At 40.5% G+C, this 13,355-nt stretch overlaps 1 protein-coding gene across 3 annotated transcripts in view; it reads right to left on the minus strand.

Moving 5' to 3' along the window:
* The window catches only part of LOC131693442 (troponin C, isoallergen Bla g 6.0101), a 65,899-nt gene extending 52,866 nt beyond the window's left edge, over nucleotides 1-13,033 (minus strand). The window contains exon 1 of one of the 3 annotated variants that reach the window (XM_058981246.1): nucleotides 12,863-13,033. In XM_058981246.1, the coding sequence (XP_058837229.1) occupies nucleotides 12,863-12,874 (12 nt within the window). In that variant the 5' untranslated portion in view covers nucleotides 12,875-13,033. Of the gene's footprint in view, nucleotides 1-11,948; nucleotides 12,075-12,154; nucleotides 12,399-12,862 lie in introns of those variants that run through there. The other 2 variants (XM_058981247.1, XM_058981244.1) reach the window with 2 other exon arrangements.
* Between the last annotated feature and the right edge of the window lie 322 nt (nucleotides 13,034-13,355).

Genomic DNA, 13,355 nt, shown 5'->3' on the forward strand with positions numbered 1-13,355 from the left:
TCTAATGTAGGATTCTGACGGCCAGATTTATTTTTTAGATATTTTAGAACATGAGTTATTCATTGCCAAGGGGGGGGGGGGGGTAGGAACGGAACAAAGCAAAATGCAGAGTGCAGCAATGATAGATTTCGTGGCTGGAAATGTGCGGTATACAGTAATCTTGCAACAGGATACATTCCATTAGTGTGGCGGGAGATAACTGCAAAAATCATTCCCAAAGATGGCCGCGTCACTTACGAGGAGGCAAAGCCGATTACCGATCAGTCTAACCTCCTTTCTTCTCACATCAGTGAAGCCTTTAATCGACCACTACATTCGTTATGCATATCAGCGGGAGAAATCTACTACCACCTTGTAACGTAACTGTCTACAACATTGAAAAATTATTTTTGCAAAGGCAATCCGAGGTCATGGAGTGCCTTTATTTATCACGAACTGGATACACGCAATGCTTAGCAACCGAAATCTGTGCTCATCGTTAAGACAAGTAGAAATAAGGAAACTGAGTGTCTGTTGATGTCGGCCATGTGGTGTGTTATAGCCACTTCTATATAACCGTCAAAGGCTTGTGGAAAATGAGCTTGGGTTTCCGATATATGTTTTCGCAGATGATTATCATATAATGACTACCGGTATTTGCATTAACACACTTATTGATATGATCCAACAAGCCTTATGTGTTGTTGAGCAATGGTGTCTTCATGTTGGACTATCAGCTAATCCAAACAAAACAGCAATGGTGCTTTTCACGCAACGAAGGATTACAACCAGAGCTCGTCCGCGGCAGTCCTTTGACTCTGAAATTATTGTCGCAAACTTGGGGTAATTTTTGACTCAGAATTTAATTGGACAACTCACATAAATTTTAGAATCGACAAATGGCTTTCGGCCACCGTAGGTGGGCTTTTGGCAAACCTTGGGGACTCAAATCCAAGTTCATTTAGTGGATCTACACAAAAATTGTTAGACCAATACTGGAATACGGAGTCCTTGTTTGGGAAGAGGAGGGAGCAGTCGTGACAATCCAATCAAAGTTAAACCATCATCAGAGGCTGGTCTTGATGGCGATGACTGATGCGTTTTCTACAACACATACTGTTGCTTCAGAGGCACTCCTGAACATAAAACCACTATATGTGTTTCCGAAACAACAAACACTTTCTTGTGAAAATCATCTGAAGGTTACTAGGCTCTGGAACAACTCAATAGATCGTGCAACTAGCTACACAAGACTGTTGCCCCAAATGGTTCCTTGGGGTGAGTATATACTTGCTCCCAATGACCTTACTTGTGCTGGATGTGAGTCCGGTATTGTCAAAGAAATTGTTGCATTTTACCAAGCACAATTTCAATATTTTAATCAGGGTACTGACTGGACATTGCAAAATCAATCATCACATGGCTAGTACTCAGCGTGCTGAGTAAGTTATTTGTGTGATCTTTTTGAATCCGATTACGGAACTTTTGATAAGGAACTGCCCTGCAGTAATGCAATTGGGTATCCGGTTTTTTTCTCCATACATAGATGAATCTATGCACAGAGAGCTGAAACTCAAGGACACGCTATATATTATTCCTAACCCAATATGGTAAAGAGCTGTACTTTAAGTCGTATTCGAATGACAATATCTCTTCGGGGACGTTGTCGATCTGTTATCTCAATATCCGCTCGGGATGTGTCTTTTATTCCCTTGGGGGTTAAGTATACTACCTATTGTTTAACATAACATGTCGTTATTTTCCTTATTCCCAACCTTCCAACTTCCCCAATCCTTCCCATCAGTAAATGATGAAAAGGTAAACAAAAGCAAGGCACAAATTTCCGATCAACATGGGGACTGTGCCATTTGAGCCAGTACATAAGGGAGGGGGACTCAATTTTGGGAAATTTTTGCGTTACGTAAATCACGATGGTAGCTAATGTGGGTATTTTCGGGACGTGGCTAACCAGTAGACAATGGAAATCGATGTCCGAAGCCAGACATAAACAATGGTAAAAAATGGCGACTTGCGGCTTAGATACATTCTTACTAACCTCAACATATAATGTATTTTCAGAATGGTATTAACGAGTAGATGACGGAAGCCTTTTTGTAAACCAAGATGGCGAGTTCAGGTTTAGGTAAATTCTCTATAACCTCAACGATAAGGGTATTTTCGGAATCGGGTTGACGAGTACATGACGGAAATCGATGACGGTAGCCATTTTGAAAACCAAGATGGTGACTTCAGGTTTAGATAAATTCTTTGATACCTCAAAAATATGAGTATTTCCAGAATGAGAAACTTATGTAGTTTATGTATGGGTATAGTGAATATATCTTGGCCTTCAAAATGACGTCACTCATCGATTTCAATCATCTTTTTGTGAAGTCAATTTAAAAAATATTCTTATGGTACGGTTATAGAGAACTTCGCTAAACTGGTAGTCGCCATCTTGGTTTTCAAAATGGCCCCCAATATTCATTTCTATTATCTACTGTCCGAACCCGTTCAATAAATACCCATATTGTTAGGGGTATAGAAAATTTTATATTATATTCATTAAATATTGTGAACTGCTTGGACGAAACAATTTGAAATAAGAATATGAAGCGAACTTTTTTACGAACTAAATCTCAAATAACAAATACATTTACAATTACAATTTACGAACTAATTCAACTTACGAAGGCCTGCATTGGTTCGTAAATAAAGGTTCCAGTGCACTGTAAAAATATTAAAAACCTCCGCTCTTGGGCAATAGTATGAAGAAGAACTGTGTAAAATTTCAAAATGGTAGCTTTTGAGTTATGGTATATTTTTTTCGAGGTGTCTCCTGAAGAGTCACTATCACTCACAAAACTTTCAACATTTTGCGGTAAAAATTTAGGAAAATATTGTTTAAGTGGTAAATTATTTTTCAATGGAAAATAACTGAATAAAGTAACATTCGCGGTATCACAAATATTTTTTTTCTCGGAAAGTACCCCCTCCCCCTCTTCTTAAGGTATCGAAGTTCGCAAAAGAATATCTCGTATGACAGACCATCTGTTCCTGTAGCTTGGAGAGCGACATTTACATCGTAGCCGAGACCATCAACAATCAATTTATTGGTTGTAGCGCCTGGAGAAAACGTCTGTTGCTTTTCCTCTAGCAACACAATTGTTCCGTTCTGTTTTAGCCGGATTTTGCCTCTTGCCACTACACAGGCCCGTGCATACGAGGGGGGGGGGGGTTGGGCGCTCAACCCCCCCCCCCCCATGAGTGTTTTGAATTACTTTTATTTATTTATTTATTTATTTATTTATTTATTTATTTTATTTTTCATCTGACCTACATGGTCTACATGAAATATTGAATGAGGAAAAGCCCATTTGGAGTCCATCAAACAACCTCCAAATGCGCGTAAAAACCTCATTATCTTTTCACATATACATATTAAACAATATTACACATTACATTACATAACATTACATTACATTACAATGTGTTACTAATAATACATCTAACAAATCAAAATCACTATCTAAATCACATCTTATGCACTAAGTTAGCCGTTTAAGCCTATTTTTAAAAACGTCACTTGATACAGAGAAGTCAAAACATTCATAAACATTATTAAATACGTTACACATCGCCCTTATGGGTTCATTCTGTCCATAATCAGTACTTTGATAGTCAAGTCTTAAAAAATTCCACGATCTTATACTTCTAGCGGGCACATTAACATTAATCTGAGAAAGTATATTTGGGGCATCTATTTCACCAGTTAGAACTTTCCCTACAAAGACGGCTCTGGATATATTTCGCCTTTTTGAAAGAGGGTCCATGTCGAGCAGACGACAGCGTTCAATGTAAGGTGGCAACTCTATCGGGTTGCGCCATGGCAGGGTTTTAAGGGCATATCGGAGAAACCTAGCTTGTATAGATTCAATTCTGGTAATCCAGACATTTGTGTACGGGCACCAAATGATAGCTGAAGCTTCCAGGATGGAGCGTACAAGAGAGAAGTACAGTGCTCTCAGACAGTATGGGTCAGTAAACTTTTTGGCTATTCTAATGATAAAACCAAGGTTCCGATTGGCTTTCGCAATGATGTGGGAATAGTGATCTCTAAACGTCAATTTAGAATCCAGCTGTACACCAAGGTCCCTGACAACTGACACTCTATCCAGTAGTTTCCCTGAGATAGTATAACACCACAAAATTGGATTTTTTCTGCGCGTGAAAGAAATTACTGCGCATTTGGATACACTGATAGTCAACCGATTTCGAGTGCACCAGTTACAAAATTCATCTAGTTGTCGCTGTAGTTCAATGCAGTCCAATTCAGATCGTACAATAAGAAACAGTTTAAGGTCATCAGCATAGATAGTTTGCATCCTGGTGGAAGGACATTACAAACGTCATTGAAGAACAAGGAGAACAGCAAGGGTCCAAGATTACTACCCTGGGGCACACCTGATAAATTTATAAAGTTATGTGACTCAACATTTCCTAGTTTGACAGATAAGGTACGACCTACAAGGTATGATTTAAGCCACTTGGTGAAGTTGAGTGAGGCACCCAATCTTTCTATCTTCGCCAGTAGGAGCGAGTGATCAACACGATCGAATGCTGCTTTGAGATCTGTATAAATAGGGTCCACTTGTGCTCCGCATTCAAAACTTTTAATACAGTGTGAAGTGAATTGTGCTAAATTCGTGGATGTTGATCTACCTGGGAAGAACCCGTGTTGATCTGTTGATATATATGTTTTGGCTTCCCGGAACAATACATTGCTTACTAGAATTTCAAATAACTTGAACCCCGCACAGAGAGAGGTTATGCCCCGATAATTTGCTATGTCCTGCTTATCACCTTTTTTAAAAACAGGAAACATAACCGATTTTTTCCAACAAAGAGGAAACGTCCCTTGCGACAAAGATAGATTAAAAATCAGCTTTAGGGGAGCGGAAAGAGCACTCGCACATCTTTTTAAAATAATGGCAGGAATCCCATCAGGACCAGCCGAAGTCGAAGATTTCAATTTATCAGTAGCAGCAACAATGTCTTCCTCCGTAAAATGGATGTTACCTACGTCCATCACACCCCTGGGAACATCTCGTAGTCCGATTTCGACCTGTTCTGGAGTAGTCGGAACTGTTTCAAATGCACTCGAAAAATGTTTTGCAAACAGGTTACAGATACCGCGAGTCGTGCTAGAAGTTTCATTTGCCAGAGTCATACTAGAAGGAAGTCCACTCTCTTTACGCTTCTCATTTACAAAAGACCAGAAACGTTTGGGATTTCGCTCAAGGTCAGATTGCGTTTGTAATACATGCCGAGAGTATAGGAAGCGGTTATAAGCTTTGTAATTGTTGCTAGCATATATGAATTCCCGCTTTGTATTGGGATTTCGTCGGTTGGTGTAGTGCCGAAGCGCGGCTGCCCTCAGTCGTTTAAGTTCTCGGAGACGTCGATTGGACCAAAGTGGTTTTGGTTTAGGACGCGGGGCTGGGACATATATTTCAAACAGTTGGGTCAGGATCGATGAGAACTCTTCTACTGCGTCATTTACATCGGTTGCGTTATTGAGCAAAGTCACCCAGTCAATCGTTTGCAGTGAGTTGTTGAGTCCAGGAAAATCGGTTTTTGAAAAGTTATACTTCAAATCGTCAAGAATCTCGTCAAAAATAACCTGTCCAGGACAGGTCTGCTCAACTAAGAGGGGAGGGTGATGCGAATCTATTTCAACGAGTGGCTCATCTGCACGATAGACATGGCAGTTCTTGTATGCATCTTCATTTACAAACAGAAGATCTAACGTGCGATTTAGTCTGTTCGTGATGGTACACATTTGCAGCATGTTGAGTAATGACATCCCGTCTAGTAAAGCAACGCTAGATCTCGAAAGGGATGAGTCGGAATGGTCGGCGTAAGCATAACCGAAAGAAGTCGTTTTCCATACAAGACCAGGCTGGTTGTAATCTCCAAATAACAAATGAGAAGCTTGGGGTTCTAGCGAATTAGCAATGTCAAGTGCGGATTGAATATGGTTCTGAATAACGTTTATGTTATCTGTGGAGTCCGGAGGGAGGTATACGACGCCCACGCATGTGTTAATACCATGGCTATTAAGGTTTACCCAGAGTTGTTCTACGCCGTTATTGTTAAAACTTTTTTGTTTAGACGCTAACCGATTAGAAACAGCTATAAGTACACCCCGCCCCTTTTTTACCAGAAACGACTGGGTCACGATCGTTACGATAGACCGTATATCTAGGTCCAAACAGCTGCAGGGAATTGATTTCGTCGTTCAGCCATGTTTCTGTCAGGATAATGACGTCGTGCTCTGCGTCGGTTACAGCTACGAACAGCTCATCGATCTTTGTGCGTAGTCCTCTCACGTTTTGGTAGTATATTCTGAGCTGGGAACGGGAATTCATTTGAAGGGAGGCAGTATCTGTATCTCTAGCTTCGGAGGAACATGTACATTCCTGGCATTTACCTGGAGAAACAGTTGTGGTGTCTTCATAATTTGAGTCACGGATAGCTAGGTGGAAGTCAGCTACGGAGTCGAAAGTGTGTTGTCCAACGGTAGACTGGAACCGAAAATTACTTTGAGGGGGGTGCAGTATCAAAGGTAGCTTCGAGAGGACATATACCCTCTTTGGCTTTACCTGGAGAAACAGTCGTGAGGTCATCATAATTTAGATTGCAGATGGCTTGATGAATATCAGCTACGGAGCCGGGAGTGTGTTGTCCAACGGTAGACTGGAACCGAAAATTGCTTTGAGGGGGTGCAGTATCAAAAGTAGCTTCGAGAGGACATATACTCTCTTTGGCTTTACCTGGAGAAACAGTCGTGAGGTGATCATAATTTAGATGTGCAAGAAAAAAATATACTGCAAATCGTTTGGACACATAAAATGTCATTTGAGTTCGGTCACTCTAGAAACAAGTGAATGAAGAAACCAAGGACGAAACTTTGCGAGGGTGGCTGGAAAGGGATGTATGTCAAGCTGGACGGCTTCTCTGAAGGATCAGTTAACGTTTCGACAAGCTTCGATATTAGCAAAAGTAGTGAGTAGACAGCAGATGTCAGTCAGTGGGCTAGCAACGGCAGTTAAGGAGGAAAAACACGAAGTTGGAGAAAATCGGGATATCGTTGTCTAGAGAAATTTTACCGCCGATGATTATTCCGTTAGAGTGGCAGCGAAATGGATCGCGAAAATGGGCATCGGTATAGGGTTAAATACTGCCGCCAAGAAGCTGTAAGCACCAGCTAGCAGATAAATAGGAACGAGTAGCACCAAGAAGAATAAGAAACCCGGCGAAGGTGGTTGTAAACAGATGTAAATCCCCGGATCGGTTCATGTACCAACAGGGTACGATATTTGTAGCAGACCTGAGCAGGTGACAGCAAGTAAAGAAGGTTTGACAGCAAGTAAAGAAATGTAGCTATGGATAAAAACATGACGATTAACACAAAACAAAATAAGCAAGAACACAATCCTTACTAAATCAATACTAAACGGTTGCACCGGGATACAAGAGGTTTAAGTTTAGTCTGTTGGCTTAACAACTACTGCAAACCAATCCGAGTCCACCACGAGCCAGCAGGCAACGCACAGTGGTCGGAAATGCCAAAAACGTCACTAGAGGCCAAACCATTGAATATATTCATAGGGTATCTTTGGAGGAATTGCTCGTAAGAATATTCCCCACAATCTGATAAAAATTAAACTGAGGCTTGCCTTCTTATATTTTTATACTGACGAGGTATAAAGTTGGTGTCTTCGACAAAGTTTCAGGAATGCTCATAATGAAGAATTTTGTTCAACAACTTGAGCTTGTAGGACTTAATGTTATCGATTTATAAAGCATTTTCTAAGGTAAACCCCTTAAATTTAGCTTTTTCATTGTGACTTTTCGTGCAAACGATGTCCCAGACAAATTTTGAGGTATTAAAACCTCTAAATTTGAGGGTGTTGTCATAGAAAATGCTTTACAAAGCGATAACATTGAATCCTACAAGTTCAACTAGTTCAACAAAATTCTTTATTACGAGCATTTCTAAAACTTTATCGAAGACACCGACTTTCTACCTCGTCAGCATAAAAAGTTTTTTTTTTAATTTGATCGTAGTAAGCCATGCCTACTTTTAATTTTTATCAGGTTCTGGGGAATATTCTTACGAACAATTCGTCCAAAGATGCCCTGTGAATATATTCGATGGCTTGGCCTCTAGTGAATTAAGTTCACGTTTTTGGGGTTTTCGACCACTATGCAGCGCCCCAGTAACAATTGTGGTTTTATGATAGTTTTATAGCCACTGATAAAACTTAGATTGCACTTGTAGCATGCTATAAAACATCAATTGTTACTTGGGCGGTGTCTTTTGATGACTCCATCTCGATAACAAACATTTACCCAATTTGTTGAGCAGAGTCGTTTGGTCAAAAGACTAGGTCCAGGCCTCTGAAAAAATCTTCAAAGTTTGAGGGTTTCTGTACGTTTTCTTAAAATAAACGTTAAAAAATCAGAAAATAAACCATAGAGTGGTATGCAGCGAGCAAGGTCCAGATGGTGCCCAAGGAAATGAACTCTTCCAACACGCCAGAGCTCTGTTAAATAGAAAAAGGGGGACCCGGGGTTATTAAGATCGTGGGGGTAATTCGGTCTTCCTTCCTTCTCAGAAACCAGACAGTCTTTCTGACTGTCGTACATGTCCGTGGGAGCGCTATTTTAAAACATGAATTTTTGACAGCTGAATTTAATTCTTTGTTTTTTTAGAAAGATACACAACATTTATAAAGGTAAAACCGTGATTAAAGTAACAAATAAAAGTGAAAAAATAACACGTAAGTGTTTTTGAAAGCTTGAGGCTCCTATTTTATGGAATGGTTTTTGTTTGGATGAAAACACAGATATTTTCAAGACGCTAACAATTTTGTGCGAAATGAGCATACTGGGCTATTTGGACCCCCTATTCCATCAACCACCGTTCAGCGGCTTGCAGCTGCGCACACCATTGCACACGCCACAGCAAAGAATATATATGATGCGACAACCGACAGCAATTTATTTTTTTGTTTCTTAAGGAGTTTCTCCAATAAATATTTCATATGTAAACAATATTCCATTGTAAAAAATTGACGTTCTGAATTGACCCGTAGGGAGGTCCGAATTACCACTACATTGTAAAAGGATGGAAAAATGTAGAGTTTTGCAAATAGTCGCCTAGCACTGCATTGGAATGGTGTAAATGAACTTTTATGGCACCAAATGTAGCTGAGGTTTCAAACTAACAATTAGGATCTTGGACCATTAAATTATTTCATATCTATTCACCTAAAAGGGCGGTTTGCTTTGGTAGATAAGAATAGCTCCGGGTTCCCCTACAATTCAATCCGGACGATAGTTAACTTTATCATTTCTAAATTTCGCCGAGTTTTTCAAACGATTGTTGAATGAATTTATATCTATTGAATCATCGGTTGTTACACTGCTTTGGAACTTGGGGCGAAGCCAGTGTTATGCGATTTTACTATATAATCGTGATCAAGGCTTAGGATCCGCCGGACGAGCTGGCCGCCTACCAGCTGTCGGAAGAGGCGACCCCTCGCAAGCAAACTGGTGATCCACTTGTTAGCCCAAGTTATTGAAACATTGGGGCTATGGTTAAACTAATCAAAAGAGCGACAACGATGTCTGACAGCTGGCAATGTGACGTAGCCATATTAGGCGTAAATGTTTTTTATTAAATTGCGAAGGAGAATAAACTAATTAATTTTGGACCTTCAGCAGTAGCACGACTCAAAATTATGTCGAATAAGCTTGCTTCTAGTACAATCTAAAATTATGTGTGATTCTCTGTAGATAGTAAATGCCAAATGACCTTCAGTGTGATCAATTCTCAAAATTATGCCAAATGACCATTATGCTAAATTACCTTATGTCAATTAAATTTATGCCAAATGAACCAGACCCGAGATTTTTGGCTCCATCAAAATCGGAAATAGATGCGTTCACCATGTTATGAGTATTTGAAAACGATGATAGTGATGAATAGCTTTACAGGTTTTTTAGTTAAACTTTGGTTTTCCATAATCATTCTCAGTGCCCGGTACCTAGCGTAATGCATTTTTATAACTAAGCGCAACGTAATTATTTTTAATTGGTATTTTTTCACGGAGTTTTCGAAAAAACTGTATGATTTGGGTGTTTTCGGAAAATATACTTCAAAAAGAACTGTTTGAAGAAAGAAAGTGAAACTGCTCAAACTGTAAAATGGGGCAATAATGCGTAGAACGGCAGTGCACCTCCAGATCAAGCCAATAGCGGCCATTAGGCGGACCCTACACGACCAGAAGTATTAAGCTTCAGCTTGAGTTAGAACTTGTGCGACCACTCCTGGTTGCTTCTCCGATCTGGACTAGCTGAAGTTGCACAGGGAATCAGGAGATAATTATGCTTGGGAGTAGCGAAACATCTTTCAATGTGCAACTCCTGGTAATCCTAAAGTGTTTATTGATCAATATCGGCGCCGGCCAGACTCGAACGTAGCTCGCGGAAGGAAAGGGAAGGAATGTTAGTCCGATACTTACTTTTGTTAGAGGCCATATATACTACTGCGCACTCCACAAGTATCACGGGAGGAGGATATTTGTTAGTAAGTATAGAAGTTGAATTCTACTTCTTCATGATCGAGGTGGACAAAGAGGTGAATCCACTATCTGAACTGGATATCGATCTATCAACTCACGGACCGGGGGACCAATGGCTTTACTTCCCTTCCGAAGGAAGACGTGACAACAGCTTTTTTCACATCAGAAAAATCTCAACGACCTCGGCTGGGATTGAACCCAGACCAACTGGAATGAGTGGCGGTCACGCTTACCACTCAACCATCGGCGCGTCAATAGGCGCACCCTACACGACTAGAAGTATTGACGATAAACCAAATACTGCTTCAATAGAATTCAAATGGAACTGTTGTATTGATGCAATCGTACCAATATTTTATTCTTTTTTCGTGTAACTTTTAATCATCCATTATTCTTGCAGACTATTGTTAAATGTATTGATGGTGTAGTGGAAAAAATAGACCGAATATACATTGAAATGGAATTGATGGGAATTTCATCAATATATTGAATGTGTAAGGCTAATTGGCGAAAGTAGCAAACCGCCATTTTTCAGAGCTAGCTATGAGATATAGGTGTGGACCAAAAATAGAGATATTTCCATCACCAAACTCGCTCAGAGAGTGTTACCACTAAATTTTAGTTACTGCAATGTCAGAAATATCTCATTGTGCCTCTTCAAAGCGGGAACAAATTAAATTCAAAGCTTTTCTAAAAATCCGTTTCAAAGGCAGCAAGAACGGTTATAAAATACCATCACAGCCGCACAGACGGTTACTGTTTAGTTCATTGCAATGGCAAATTGCCAGATCTGATCGGTCCAAGACAGTCGCATTTTATAGTTCCAACAAGTTAAACCCACATTCAAATATCTCACGATTTACGCAACAAAGTGTAGTTCGTTGTTGATTAAATCTCCTGATAGAACCGGAAAGCATTCGAATGTCACCTCAAACTCAATGACAGGTTTACATACGAAAGAAATAAACATTTCTCAATAAAATGGATCGAAGAAAATTGATGGAATCCGCAAGCAGCAGTCGGATGCGGCATATCTAAAATTAGTCATGTTTAGCATAGCACATAAGGTGATCCCCTGTTGACAAAAAACGGACTAACTTTTTGATTATATTGTTGGAGTATTGTAACACTGAAAAATTCTATTTTACAAGCAAAATCACTCATTTGAAGATTAGCGAGTTTTCCCTAGTCAAATGACAAGAACAACAAGCATGTTTCGCACTACTCGAGAAATTAGTCGATGTTACACTCATAGCAAATATGAATTCAAAAATGAGGCAAACAACTAACAAAAAAAATGGAACTGAAACCAACCGGAGCTCTTCCGGTGACCCCACTAGCATCGAACAGTAGAAGCCAAAAGATTAGCACGGCAGCCACTTTCTTCATTACTTCCATGCGATAGTGTGTTTGATTCGCACAACAACAACAACAAAAAAGATAGAATCCTACAATTTGATTCGCAGCAAGCGCCAGATATGCAGTCCAGCAAGCAGTTCTTACAACATAATCACACTAACCATTGCTACTGTTCAACTGGGCGGGAGGATTGTAGCGGATTTTTCTTCTGACGAACGGAACTCGGTGAGCACTTTCTGGCACCTGGGCACACACTACACGCGGCTGCAACGGCGTTGTTGCTAATCCCTCTGCGAATCTAGGACTACAATTGAACCGACAGTCGCCCGCTGAGCAGAAATTTATAAAAGGGTCCCTAATGCGAGGCCTTTACCTTGGGCCACCATCGGGGTTTCACTAGACTATCGGTAGAAAGTACTATAATATTTTGCCAACTTGCTCGTTCACTCACACACGAATTTGTGCAAGTGCATATGATGATGCAGCAGATTTTGCTGCACTTTCCTGTGGTATTTTTCCGAGATGGTTTGTGTGGCAAAATTCGCCACGGGACGCTCACTACATTTTATAGTTGTTTCAAATATGAACGATGTTCGGCGTCGACATTTTCATAGATCTCAATCTTTTAAGTCGATCAACTGACTGGATGGGGACCGAGGTTTGCGGGCGGGCGGTCAAACTTGGCACGGAAGGTACCAACTTGGCCATACTAGACGCCACGGTAGCAGGTGTGCTGAGGTGTGTGCAACAGAAAACTTGTGGCTTGCCAAAAAAATCTACGTCACCCGTACGTTCCCACCAAGGCTAACACAGCACAGCACAGTACACGAACGAGAAAATTGCTCAGCCAAGCCGATGATCATACTTACAATGGAAGTCATAATGAAGACAGCTATAAATTTGCACTTCGCAAAGGTAAATCAGCAGCAAAGATGCAGAACACGCGCGCGCGGAGACGGAAGCCGTGGGATTCCGGAAAGCAGAACAGAACAGTTCGGTTTAGACGTGAACTACGGTCAACACTTGGAAAGAATATGCTGTGCTGGGCGGACGATCGAGTATAGTTATATATATAAGCTTTCTTTTCATTTTCCCCATTTTCCAAGCACAAACGCACCATTCCTCCCACGAAAACAGTGAGGGAGTCCGTTGCCTTGCTCCTGCATTCAAATCTTCGTCATGCCCCGCTCGTTACAGCAAAACCCCTCACCGTACCATCCGAGTAAAATTATTTTGTAATTTATACAATTTAATGAAAATTTATTTTAAACTCATTCTACCTCTCACGATCCCGTACTTTCTAAACCGAAAGTGTGCCCTCCTCTCTTTCTCTATCACGTGCTCAAACACTTACGTACTCGG

The sequence above is a fragment of the Topomyia yanbarensis genome, chromosome 3 (genome assembly GCF_030247195.1).
Source record: "Topomyia yanbarensis strain Yona2022 chromosome 3, ASM3024719v1, whole genome shotgun sequence".
Taxonomy (NCBI): Eukaryota; Metazoa; Arthropoda; class Insecta; order Diptera; family Culicidae; genus Topomyia; species Topomyia yanbarensis.